This window comes from Oncorhynchus mykiss, chromosome 19 (assembly GCF_013265735.2).
Source record: "Oncorhynchus mykiss isolate Arlee chromosome 19, USDA_OmykA_1.1, whole genome shotgun sequence".
NCBI classification, from domain to species: domain Eukaryota; kingdom Metazoa; phylum Chordata; class Actinopteri; order Salmoniformes; family Salmonidae; genus Oncorhynchus; species Oncorhynchus mykiss.
In genome coordinates this window covers 40,047,546-40,059,937 of record NC_048583.1, presented here as the reverse complement: position 1 = coordinate 40,059,937, position 12,392 = coordinate 40,047,546, and the positions used below count along the sequence as shown (strand labels likewise).

The 12,392-nt window shown below is 44.8% G+C and overlaps 1 protein-coding gene across 14 annotated transcripts in view; it reads left to right on the top strand.

The window, feature by feature from the left end:
- The window catches only part of syne2b (spectrin repeat containing, nuclear envelope 2b), a 142,854-nt gene that overhangs the window by 38,042 nt on the left and 92,420 nt on the right, over positions 1–12,392 (top strand). For 13 of the 14 annotated variants that reach the window (XR_005037720.1, XM_036954795.1, XM_036954792.1 and 10 more), the window contains 9 exons: positions 996–1,325; positions 1,516–1,845; positions 6,154–6,474; positions 6,672–7,001; positions 7,189–7,518; positions 7,659–8,003; positions 8,624–8,802; positions 8,887–9,202; positions 10,994–11,158. Coding sequence is in view for 13 of the 14 variants with exons in the window: in XM_036954795.1 (XP_036810690.1) it covers positions 996–1,325; positions 1,516–1,845; positions 6,154–6,474; positions 6,672–7,001; positions 7,189–7,518; positions 7,659–8,003; positions 8,624–8,802; positions 8,887–9,202; positions 10,994–11,158 (2,646 nt within the window). In the remaining variant the exon portion in view is untranslated. The remainder of the gene's footprint in view (positions 1–995; positions 1,326–1,515; positions 1,846–6,153; positions 6,475–6,671; positions 7,002–7,188; positions 7,519–7,658; positions 8,004–8,623; positions 8,803–8,886; positions 9,203–10,993; positions 11,159–12,392) is intronic. The other variant, XM_036954797.1, reaches the window with a different exon arrangement.

Genomic DNA, 12,392 nt, shown 5'->3' with positions numbered 1-12,392 from the left:
ACCTGTTTCAATACGCTGAGGCAATATCCCTGATCTTACCTGTTTCAATACGCTGAGGCAATATCCCTGATCTTACCTGTTTCAATACGCTGAGGCAATATCCCTGATCTTACCTGTTTCAATACGCAGAGACAATATCCCTGATCTTACCTGTTTCAATACGCAGAGACAATATCCCTGATCTTACCTGTTTCAATACGCAGAGACAATATCCCTGATCTTACCTGTTTCAATACGCAGAGACAATATCCCTGATCTTACCTGTTTCAATACGCAGAGACAATATCTCCGGATCTTACCTGTTTCAATACGCAGAGGCAATATCCCTGATCTTACCTGTTTCAATACGCAGAGACAATATCCCTGATCTTACCTGTTTCAATACGCAGAGACAATATCCCTGATCTTACCTGTTTCAATATGCAGAGACAATATCCCTGATCTTACCTGTTTCAATACGCAGAGACAATATCCCTGATCTTACCTGTTTCAATACGCAGAGACAATATCCCTGATCTTACCTGTTTCAATACGCAGAGGAAACATCCCTGATCTGTGTACATATCGATCTCTTGCTTTTAAGTAGGTTATATATAATATATCTCTCACACAGATTCACCCTTAATCAAACAAAATGTTCTCATTTTGGATTCATGATTAATCGTCTCCACCCATTTTTTTTTATATTGCTTCAACAGTTATTTTTTAGTCATTTCTAAGTCTCCCTTAATTTGGGTTTCATACAGATATTCACAGTCAGACTGTTGAAAAAGGTCAGACATTTCCATTGCCCAGGCTAGGCTCCCCTATGGATAGTATTTTTTTGTGCTAAGTCTCCCACTATGGATAGTATTTTTTGTGCTAAGTCTCCCACTATGGATAGTATTTTTTGTGCTAAGTCTCCCACTATGGATAGTATTTTTTGTGCTAAGTCTAAGTCCATAATGCTTACTATACTACCTTAGTCTTAAGCTAGTGTTTGTGTCTGTTACCAGGCCGTCCTGAGTTCCAGACCTGAGGGAGACTCTAAACTGCAGGACTTGAGGAGCCGAGGTCAAAGTCTGTGTGAACATCAGGACCTGGAGGAGAGCAGGAGACGAGAGGTTCAGCAGACAGTCAGAGACATAGAAGAGGAGTGGAGGAGAGTCCTGCAGACTGCTGAGGAGACTCTTACCAAAGCTGAGATGCAGATTGCTATCGAAGGCCAGCTGAGAGTGTTTGACTCCCAGACAGAAAGTACCAGGACCTGGGTCAGAGACCAGCAGCAGCAACTCCGCTCTCTGGGCAACCAGGCCAAGACTGAGGACCAAAGACACACAGCACAGGTCAGTCTCCAGCTGCTACAGACACGTATGGTACACTGTCTGGGTGACAAACAGTGGCAGTTAGTTTAGGGTTAACGTAAGAGTCATGGCATGGGCCCTGGTTTGGGATACAGTTTTGGATATGCCTTTGGTCAGTAGTCAATTAGACATACTTAATGTACTTATTAAAAAAATATGTGTTTCTTTTCAGACCATCCTGAGTTCCAGACCTGAGGGAGACTCTAAGCTGCAGGACTTGAGGAGACAAGGTCAAAGTCTGTGTGAACATCAGGGCCTGGAGGAGAGCAGGAGACGAGAGGTTCAACAGACAGTCAGAGACATGGAGGAGGAGTGGAGGAGAGTCTTGCAGACTGCTGAGGAGACTCTTACCAAAGCTGAGATGCAGAGTGCTATCGAAGGCCAGCTGAGAGACTTGGAAACCCAGAAGGAGAACTCCAGGGCCTGGATCAAAGGCCAACATCAACGCTTACTTTCTTTGGGCAGCCAGGCCAAGACAGAGAACAGAATGCAAACTGCACAGGTCAGTCTACAGTTAATGGTAGACATGGTTAGTGTTTGGGTCTGAGCTACAGCAGGGCAAAGCCTAGGACTTGAGCTTAGGCTCAGTTTTGGACTAAGGTTGTTATGAATGTTTATTTTCGTGTCAAATCGCCAATTGGCAACCCATCCCTTCTGGGATTAATTGACACATTAACAAGCATTACAATAATTCACTGTGGTAATTCAATGATAATTCTTCTTCCGGTGTTCTCTGCTTTGCTCATCGAATAAAGAGTGAAAAAAATGTTCAAGTAAAAATCAATACAAAATAGTAAATATCCCCGATCTTACCTGTTTCAATACGTAGAGACAATATCCCTGATCTTACCTGTTTCAATACGCTGAGGCAATATCCCTGATCTTACCTGTTTCAATACGTTGAGGCAATATCCCTGATCTTACCTGTTTCAATACGCAGAGACAATATCCCTGATCTTACCTGTTTCAATACGCTGAGGCAATATCCCTGATCTTACCTGTTTCAATACGCTGAGACAATATCCCTGATCTTACCTGTTTCAATACGCTGAGGCAATATCCCTGATCTTACCTGTTTCAATACGCTGAGGCAATATCCCTGATCTTACCTGTTTCAATACGGTGAGGCAATATCCCTGATCTTACCTGTTTCAATACGCTGAGGCAATATCCCTGATCTTATCTGTTTCAATAAGCTGAGGCAATATCCCTTATCTGTGTACATATCGATCTCTTGCTTTTAGGTAGGTTATATGTAATATATCTCTCACACAGATTCACCCTTAATCAAACAAAGGGTTCTCAATTTGGGTTCATGATTAATATTCTACACACATTTTCTTTCCATTTTGCATCAAAAGTTGTTTTTTAATCTTTTCTTTGTCTCCCTTAGTTTGGGTTTCATACAGATGTTCACAGTCAGACTGTTGAAAAAGGTCAGACATTTCAATTGTCCAGGCTCCCCCTATGGATAGTATTTTTTGTGCTAAGTCTCCCCCTATGGATAGTATTTTTTGTGCTAAGTCTCCCCCTATGGATAGTATTTTTTGTGCTAATTCTCCCCCTATGGATAGTATTTTTTGTGCTAAGTCTCCCCTATGGATAGTATTTTTTGTGCTAATTCTTCCCCTATGGATAGTATTTGTTGTGCTAAGTTTCCCCCTATGGATAGTATTTTTTGTGCTAAGTCTCCCCCTATGGATAGTATTTTTTGTGCTAAGTCTCCCCCTATGGATAGTATTTTTTGTGCTAAGTCTCCCCCTATGGATAGTATTTTTTGTGCTAAGTCTCCCCCTATGGATAGTATTTTTTGTGCTAAGTCTCTCAATATGGATAGTATTTTTTGTGCTAAGTCTCTCAATATGGATAGTATTGTTTGTGCTAATGTAACAGTATAACTTTAAACCGTCCCCTCGCCCATACCCGGGCTCGAACCAGGGACCCTCTGCACACATCAACAACAGTCACCCACGAAGCATCGTTACCCATCGCTCCACAAAAGCCGCGGCCCTTGCAGAGCAAGGGGAACTACTACTTCAAGGTCTCAGAGCAAGTGACGTCACCGTTTGAAACGCTATTTAGCGCGCACCACCACTAACTAAGCTAGCTCTTTCACATCCGTTACACTAAGTCTCCCACTATGGATAGTATTTTTTGTGCTAAGTTTCCCCTATGGATAGTATTTTTTGCGCTAATTCTCCCCCTGTGGATAGTATTTTTTTGTGCTAATTCTCCCCCTATGGATAGTATTTTTTGTGCTAATTCTTCCCCTATGGATAGTATTTTTTGTGCTAAGTCTCCCCCTATGGATAGTATTTTTTGTGCTAAGTCTCCCCTATGGATAGTATTTTTTGTGCTAATTCTTCCCCTATGGATAGTATTTGTTGTGCTAAGTTTCCCCCTATGGATAGTATTTTTTGTGCTAAGTCTCCCCCTATGGATAGTATTTTTTGTGCTAAGTCTCCCCCTATGGATAGTATTTTTTGTGCTAAGTCTCCCCCTATGGATAGTATTTTTTGTGCTAAGTCTCCCCCTATGGATAGTATTTTTTGTGCTAAGTCTCTCAATATGGATAGTATTTTTTGTGCTAAGTCTCTCAATATGGATAGTATTGTTTGTGCTAATGTAACAGTATAACTTTAAACCGTCCCCTCGCCCATACCCGGGCTCGAACCAGGGACCCTCTGCACACATCAACAACAGTCACCCACGAAGCATCGTTACCCATCGCTCCACAAAAGCCGCGGCCCTTGCAGAGCAAGGGGAACTACTACTTCAAGGTCTCAGAGCAAGTGACGTCACCGTTTGAAACGCTATTTAGCGCGCACCACCACTAACTAAGCTAGCTCTTTCACATCCGTTACACTAAGTCTCCCACTATGGATAGTATTTTTTGTGCTAAGTCTCCCCCTATGGATAGTATTTTTTGCGCTAATTCTCCCCCTGTGGATAGTATTTTTTTGTGCTAATTCTTCCCCTATGGATAGTATTTTTTGTGCTAAGTCTCCCCTTATGGATAGTATTTTTTGTGCTAATTCTTCCCCTATGGATAGTATTTTTTGTGCTAAGTCTCCCCCTATGGATAGTATTTTTTGTGCTAAGTCTCCCCTATGGATAGTATTTTTTGTGCTAATTCTTCCCCTATGGATAGTATTTGTTGTGCTAAGTTTCCCCCTATGGATAGTATTTTTTGTGCTAAGTCTCCCCCTATGGATAGTATTTTTTGTGCTAAGTCTCCCCCTATGGATAGTATTTTTTGTGCTAAGTCTCCCCCTATGGATAGTATTTTTTGTGCTAAGTCTCCCCCTATGGATAGTATTTTTTGTGCTAAGTCTCCCCCTATGGATAGTATTTTTTGTGCTAAGTCTCCCCCTATGGATAGTATTTTTTGTGCTAAGTCTCCCCCTATGGATAGTATTTTTTGTGCTAAGTCTCTCAATATGGATAGTATTTTTTGTGCTAAGTCTCTCAATATGGATAGTATTGTTTGTGCTAATGTAACAGTATAACTTTAAACCGTCCCCTCGCCCATACCCGGGCTCGAACCAGGGACCCTCTGCACACATCAACAACAGTCACCCACGAAGCATCGTTACCCATCGCTCCACAAAAGCCGCGGCCCTTGCAGAGCAAGGGGAACTACTACTTCAAGGTCTCAGAGCAAGTGACGTCACCGTTTGAAACGCTATTTAGCGCGCACCACCACTAACTAAGCTAGCTCTTTCACATCCGTTACACTAAGTCTCCCACTATGGATAGTATTTTTTGTGCTAAGTCTCCCCCTATGGATAGTATTTTTTGCGCTAATTCTCCCCCTGTGGATAGTATTTTTTGTGCTAATTCTTCCCCTATGGATAGTATTTTTTGTGCTAAGTCTCCCCCTATGGATAGTATTTTTTTGTGCTAATTCTTCCCCTATGGATAGTATTTTTTGTGCTAAGTCTCCCCCTATGGATAGTATTTTTTGTGCTAAGTCTCCCCTATGGATAGTATTTTTTGTGCTAATTCTTCCCCTATGGATAGTATTTGTTGTGCTAAGTTTCCCCCTATGGATAGTATTTTTTGTGCTAAGTCTCCCCCTATGGATAGTATTTTTTGTGCTAAGTCTCCCCCTATGGATAGTATTTTTTGTGCTAAGTCTCCCCCTATGGATAGTATTTTTTGTGCTAAGTCTCCCCCTATGGATAGTATTTTTTGTGCTAAGTCTCCCCCTATGGATAGTATTTTTTGTGCTAAGTCTCCCCCTATGGATAGTATTTTTTGTGCTAAGTCTCTCAATATGGATAGTATTTTTTGTGCTAAGTCTCTCAATATGGATAGTATTGTTTGTGCTAATGTAACAGTATAACTTTAAACCGTCCCTTCGCCCATACCCGGGCTCGAACCAGGGACCCTCTGCACACATCAACAACAGTCACCCACGAAGCATCGTTACCCATCGCTCCACAAAAGCCGCGGCCCTTGCAGAGCAAGGGGAACTACTACTTCAAGGTCTCAGAGCAAGTGACGTCACCGTTTGAAACGCTATTTAGCGCGCACCACCACTAACTAAGCTAGCTCTTTCACATCCGTTACACTAAGTCTCCCACTATGGATAGTATTTTTTGTGCTAAGTCTCCCCCTATGGATAGTATTTTTTTGTGCAAAGTTCCCCCTTTGTATAGTATTTTTTGTGCTTAGTCTCCCCCTATGGATAGTACTTTTTGTGCTAAGTCTCCCCCTATAGATTAGTATTTTTTGTGCTGAGTCTAAGTCCATAATGCTTACTATACTACCTTAGTCTTTACCTAGTGTTTGTGTCTGTTACCAGGCCGTCCTGAGTTCCAGACCTGAGGGAGACTCTAAGCTGCAGGACTTGAGGAGACAAGGTCAAAGTCTGTGTGAACATCAGGACCTGGAGGAGAGCAGGAGACGTGAGGTTCAGCAGACAGTCAGAGACATGGAAGAGGAGTGGAGGAGAGTCCTACAGGCTGCAAAAGAGGCGCTGGATCGGGCTGAGGTACTAGAAAAAGAGCTGAGAGCTTTTGAAACCTGGAAGGAAGGCACTTGGGTCTGGGTGAAAGACCAGAAACAACAGCTACACTCTCAGAGCAGCCAGACCAAGACTGAAGAGAGACTACATACCGCACAGGTCTGTGTACAGCTAGAAGTGCTTATAAATCCTTCGAAGATATGGACGTATTGTTGTTGTCAGCATTCGTTCTGAATTTACAATTCATGGCTCTTCCATCAGAGTCTTACTTGGCATAAAAACATGGATTTGGCTTTTGGTCTTTCTCTAAACTGCCTAATTCAGTTTTGACTGAGTACCTTTGTCTTTGTCTTCAGGCTGTCCTGAGTTCCAGATCTGAGGGAGACTCTAAGCTGCAGGACTTGAGGAGACAAGGTCAAAGTCTGTGTGAACATCAGGACCTGGAGGAGAACAGGAGACGAGAGGTTCAGCAGACAGTCAGAGACATGGAGGAGGAGTGGAGGAGAGTCCTGCAGACTGCTGAGGAGATTCTTACCAAAGCTGAGATGCAGAGTGCTATCGAAGGCCAGCTGAGAGACTTGGAAACCCAGAAGGAGAACTCCAGGGCCTGGATCAAAGGCCAACATCAACACTTACTTTCTTTGGGCAGCCAGGCCAAGACAGAGAATAGAATGCAAACTGCACAGGTCAGTCTACAGTTAATGGTAGACATGTTTAGTGTTTGGGTCTGAGCTACAGCAGGGCAAAGCCTAGGACTTGAGCTTAGGCTCAGTTTTGGACTAAGGTTGTTTGAGTATTTTTTGTGCTAAGTCTAAGTCCATAATGCTTACTATACTACCTTAGTCTTTACCTAGTGTTTGTGTCTGTTACCAGGCCGTCCTGAGTTCCAGACCTGAGGGAGACTCTAAGCTGCAGGACTTGAGGAGACGAGGTCAAAGTCTGTGTGAACATCAGGACCTGGAGGAGAGCAGGAGACGAGAGGTTCAGCAGACAGTCAGAGACATGGAGGAGGAGTGGGGAGAAGTTCTTAAGGCTGCAAAGGAGGTGGTGGATAAGGCCGAGGTTCAGAGTGTCATAGAGAGGGAAATGATTGAATATGTTACCCAGAAGGGAAGCATTCAGGCCTGGGTCAGAGACCACAAACAACGCCTACACTCTCTGGGCAGCCAGAGCCAGACTGATGACAGAATAAACGTAGCACAGGTAAGTCTATAGCTACTTGTGCCTAAAAAAATGTCAGATATCAAGTCAGTAACACATAGTCAAGTCAGTAACACTTCCAACAAGGTCCGATCTAGCTGAGGCCCTAAGGCACTACTCTTTTTCTGTCTCTCTATCCACAGGCTGCCCTGAGTTCCAGATCTGAGGGAGACTCTAAGCTGCTGGACTTGAGGAGACGAGGTCAAAGTTTGTGTGAACATCAGGACCTGGAGGAGAGCAGGAGACGAGAGGTTCAGCAGACAGTCAGAGACATGGAGGAGGAGTGGAGGAGAGTCCTGCAGACTGCTGAGGAGACTCTGCGTCAGGCCCAGGTGTGGTATTCTCTCTCCAGGCAGCTAGAGGCCTTCCAGGCCCTGGAGGAGAGCAGCAGAGCCTGGTTCCAACTGCAGCAGCAGAACACACAGTCCCTGGGAGCAGGCACCCGGGGCAGCAAGGAAGAGATCCAGGACAGGCTGCAGAGAGCAACGGTGCGCGCTACACTACACCGCAGGATCTTTGTATTGTCACAATTGATTGGCTGATTAAAAATAGGAAAATGTTATGTTAAGATTGCAAAGCCAAATCTTCAAGCAGTTTATACTATTGACTGTAGTCAGACCATTCCTCGTATATTCTGTTGCATTAAAGTCCCAGTGCAGTCAACATTCTGTTTTTCCTGTGTTTTGCATCATTTACAACAGCTGATAAAACTATCACTGTAAAAGTGTGAAAATATTTGATCTGTGTTATTTCATGATATTTGCTGGTTGAAAATACAATATACACAGGACCTTCTAATCAGCAGGTTTTTCAATGGGGGGGTTTCGGCTTGCTTGTTGGTATCACCAGGTGGTAAATTAGTTAATAGACCAATAACAAAGAGAGTTGCAAACCTCTCTGCCAATAACAGCTAGTTTTCAGTTTTTCCCTCCCCACTCAGACAACTCCCAGACAGTCCTATCAAATGTATTGCTTGAAAAATGTGTGTGTATTTTGGACAGTTTTAATGGAAAACTATTACAGTAAGTTACTTAATTGTTACCCAGAAATGATTTGACATTGATATAAAACAGCTTCATTGGGCCTTTAACTCAAATGTCCTCTTCAGGCTGTCCTGAGTTCCAGACCTGAGGGAGACTCTAAGCTGCAGGACTTGAGGAGACAAGGTCAGAGTCTGTGTGAAAGCCAGGCCCTGGAGGAGAGCAGGAGACTAGAGGTTCAGCAGACAGTCAGAGACTTGGAGGAGGAGTGGGGAGAAGTTGTACACAATGCTGAGGTGGTGCACAGGTACAGTGACATTTTATTGCATTTAAAGGTGTGTAATGAATAAAAAAACGACCATGTGAAACAGATGTTTCCCTGGTGTGTCAGACTGTTGCAAGGTGTGGTGGAACGCCTGGTGACCTGTCAGTACCAGAAGTGTCAAGCCCAGTCCTGTCTGGCTGAGGTCCAGCACCAGACAGCAGAGCTGCCCCGTCACTTCCCCTGGCCTGGGCTGGGAGACCGGGGGCAGGCTGTGGAGACGGCCAGGACCCTGCTGGATAAAACCAGGAACCTGGCCCCAGCCCTGTCTGTCCTCCACACCCAGGGCAAGGAAATGTTCCAGCTTACCCAGGACCCCAGCTGGACAGACCTCTTCTGGGCCACCATGGAGGAATGCATCCCTGCCCTTCTCCAAGAACTGACGGTGGGTGTTAGATCTCCCCACTCATACTGATCAGTGATACACTCATCTGTAGTATTCGGTGCATTCGGAAAGTATTTAGACCCCTTGACTTTTTCCAATTTGTTTTACTATACAGCCTTATTCTAAAATGGATTTGATAGTTTTTTTCCCCTCATCATCCAATCTACACACAATTCGTCATAATGCAAAAGTATAAAAAATTAAAAACTGAAATATCACATTACATTATGTATTCAGACCTTTGACTCAGTACATTGTGTGAAAGGCCGTACCTATTCACTGACGAAATCCTAGGCGGGACAGCACGAAATGAGAATCAGAGATGTGACTTCAACAAAACAAAGGAAACTGTATTGGGAGTTCTTCTTTCAACTTTCCCCGGGAGCGTACAAACAAAGGCCACGGTAATGGCTATCCAAATAAACCCCCCCCCCCCCCAAAAAATAACAGTTGGTACCCAACGCCACTCCAACAGCTTGAGCAAAACCTATAACAGGGGATCCTACTGTCCCGGAATTCGGCATAGTCTCCGGCTCATAATCACTCTCCCTTTCTGCCCCGTCCTTAAGAGAGCACAAACAACAATCAGTCAATTGGCCTCAGGTGAGCTCGTCAGTAGTGGCTGTACTGCGGCCCACGTCCAGGAGAGGGTGCAGTCGGACCACTTGATCCGGCTGATCCCTCACATTTGTTTAAGCACCTTTGGCAGCGATTACAGCCTTGAGTCTTCTTGAGTATGACGCTACAAGCTTGGCACGTCTGTGTTTGGGGAGTTTCTCCCATTCTTCTCTTCAGACCCTCTCAAGCTCTGTCCGGTTGGATTGGGAATGTCGCTGCACAGCTATTTTCAGGTATCTCCAGAGATGTTTGATTGGGTTCAAGTCCGGGCTCTGGCTGGGCAATTCAAGGACATCCAGAGACTTGTCCCGAAGCCACTCCTGCGTTGTCTTGGCTGTGTGCTTAGGGCTTTTGTCCTGTTGGAAGATGAACCTTCGCCCCAGTCTCAGGTCCTGAGTGCTCTGGAGCAGGTTTTCATCAAGAATCTCGCTGTCCCTTGCTCTGTTCATCTTTTGCTTGATCCTGACTAGTCTTCCAGTCCCTGCTGCTGAAAACATCCCTACAGCATGAGGCTACCACCACCATGCTTCACCTTAGGAATAGTGCCAGGTTTCCTCCAGACGTGACACTTGGCATTGAGGCTAAAGAGTTTAATCTTGGTTTCATCAGACCAGAGAATCTTGTTTCTCATGGTCAGAGTCCTTATGTTCCTTTGGGCAAACTCCAAGCATGCTGTCATGTGACTTTTACTGAGGAGTGGTTCCCGTCTGGTCACTCTACCATAAAGACCTGATTGTTAGAGTGCTGCAGAGATGGTTGCCCTTCTTGAAAGTTCTCCCATCTCCACAGAGGAACACTGGAGCGCTGTCAGAGTGACCATCGGGTTCTTGGTCACCTCCCTGACCAAGGCCCTTCTCCCCCAATTGCTCAATTTCGAATCTCATAGCAAAGTGTCTGAATTCGTATGTAAAAATGTTCTATAAACCTGTTTTTGCTTTGTTATTATGAAGTTTGGTGTGTAGATTAATGAGGAAAAAAATGTCTTTAATTCATTTTAGAATAAATAAAATAAAATAATTAAATAAAATGTGGACAAAGGGAAGGGGTCTGAACACTTTCCGAATGCACTGTATATTGTATAGAAATTGTTAGAATTGTAATTTTCCTCTTTGAATCAGTGCCCATTGAAAGACGTGTTGGTAATTATAATGTGTGTGTGTATGTGTGTTCAAGGAGGCCTGTGTGAGGATGGAGGAGGGCATCCACATGGAGAGGCACTGTGCCCAGCTAGTGGAACAGCATGGGGCAGCCCAGGACTGGCTGAGGGAGCATGTGAAGGGTATGGGCCCCCAGCCCACAGACAGACAGGCTCTACACAGCTACGCCAACACCCTGAAGGTTAGTTACAGGAGCATGGAAAAGAGCATGAAAGAACAGCATTGTATTGCAATGAAACCTGCCATTTGCTATTAGCTTATTTGTGCATCGCAAAATATCAAATCAAATCAAATGTATTTATATAGCCCTTCTTACATCAGCTGATGTCTCAAAGTGCTGTACAGAAACTAAGCCTAAAACCCCAAACATCAAGCAATGCAGGTGTAGAAGCACTGTGGCTAGGAAAAACTCCCTAGAAAGGCCAAAACCTAGTAAAAAACCTAGAGAGGAACCAGGCTATGAGGGGTGGCCAGTCCTCTTCTGGCTGTGCCGGGTGGAGATTATAACAGAACATGGCCAAGATGTTCAAATGTTCATAAATGACAAGCATGGTCAAATAATAATAATCACAGTAGTTGTTGAGGGTGCAACAAGTCAGCACCTCAGGAGTAAATGTCAGTTGGCTTTTCATAGTCGATCATTAAGAGTATCTCTACCGCTCCTGCTGTCTCTAGAGAGTTGAAAACAGCAGGTCTGGGACAGGTAGCACGTCCGGTGAACAGGTCAGGGTTCCATAGCCGCAGGCAGAACAGTTGAAACTGGAGCAGCAGCACGGCCAGGTGGACTGGGGACAGCAAGGAGTCATCATGCCAGGTAGTCCTGAGCCATGGTCCTAGGGCTCAGGTCCTCCGAGAGAGAGAAAGAAAGAGAGAAAGAGAGAATACTTAAATTCACACAGGACACCGGATAAGACAGGAGAAGTACTCCAGATATAACAAACTGACCCTAGCCCCCCGACACACAAACTACTGCAGTATAAATACTGGAGGCTGAGACAGGAGGGGTCAGGAGACACTGTGGCCCCATCTGATGATACCCCCGGACAGGGCCAAACAGGAAGGATATAACCCCACCCACTTTGCCAAAGCACAGCCCCCACACCACTAGAGGGATATCCTCAAACCACCAACTTACCATCCTGAGACAAGGCCGAGTATAGCCCACAAAGATCATCGCCACGGCACAACCCAAGGGGGGACGCCAACCCAGAGAGGAAGATCACGTCAGTGACTCAACCCACTGAAGTGACGCACCCCTCCTAGGGACGGCATGGAAGAGCACCAGTAAGCCAATGACTCAGCCCCTGTACTAGGGTTAGAAACAGAGAATCCCAGTGGAGAGAGGGGAACCGGCCAGGCAGAGACAGCAAGGGCGGTTCGTTGCTACAGTGCCTTTCCGTTCACCTTCACACTCC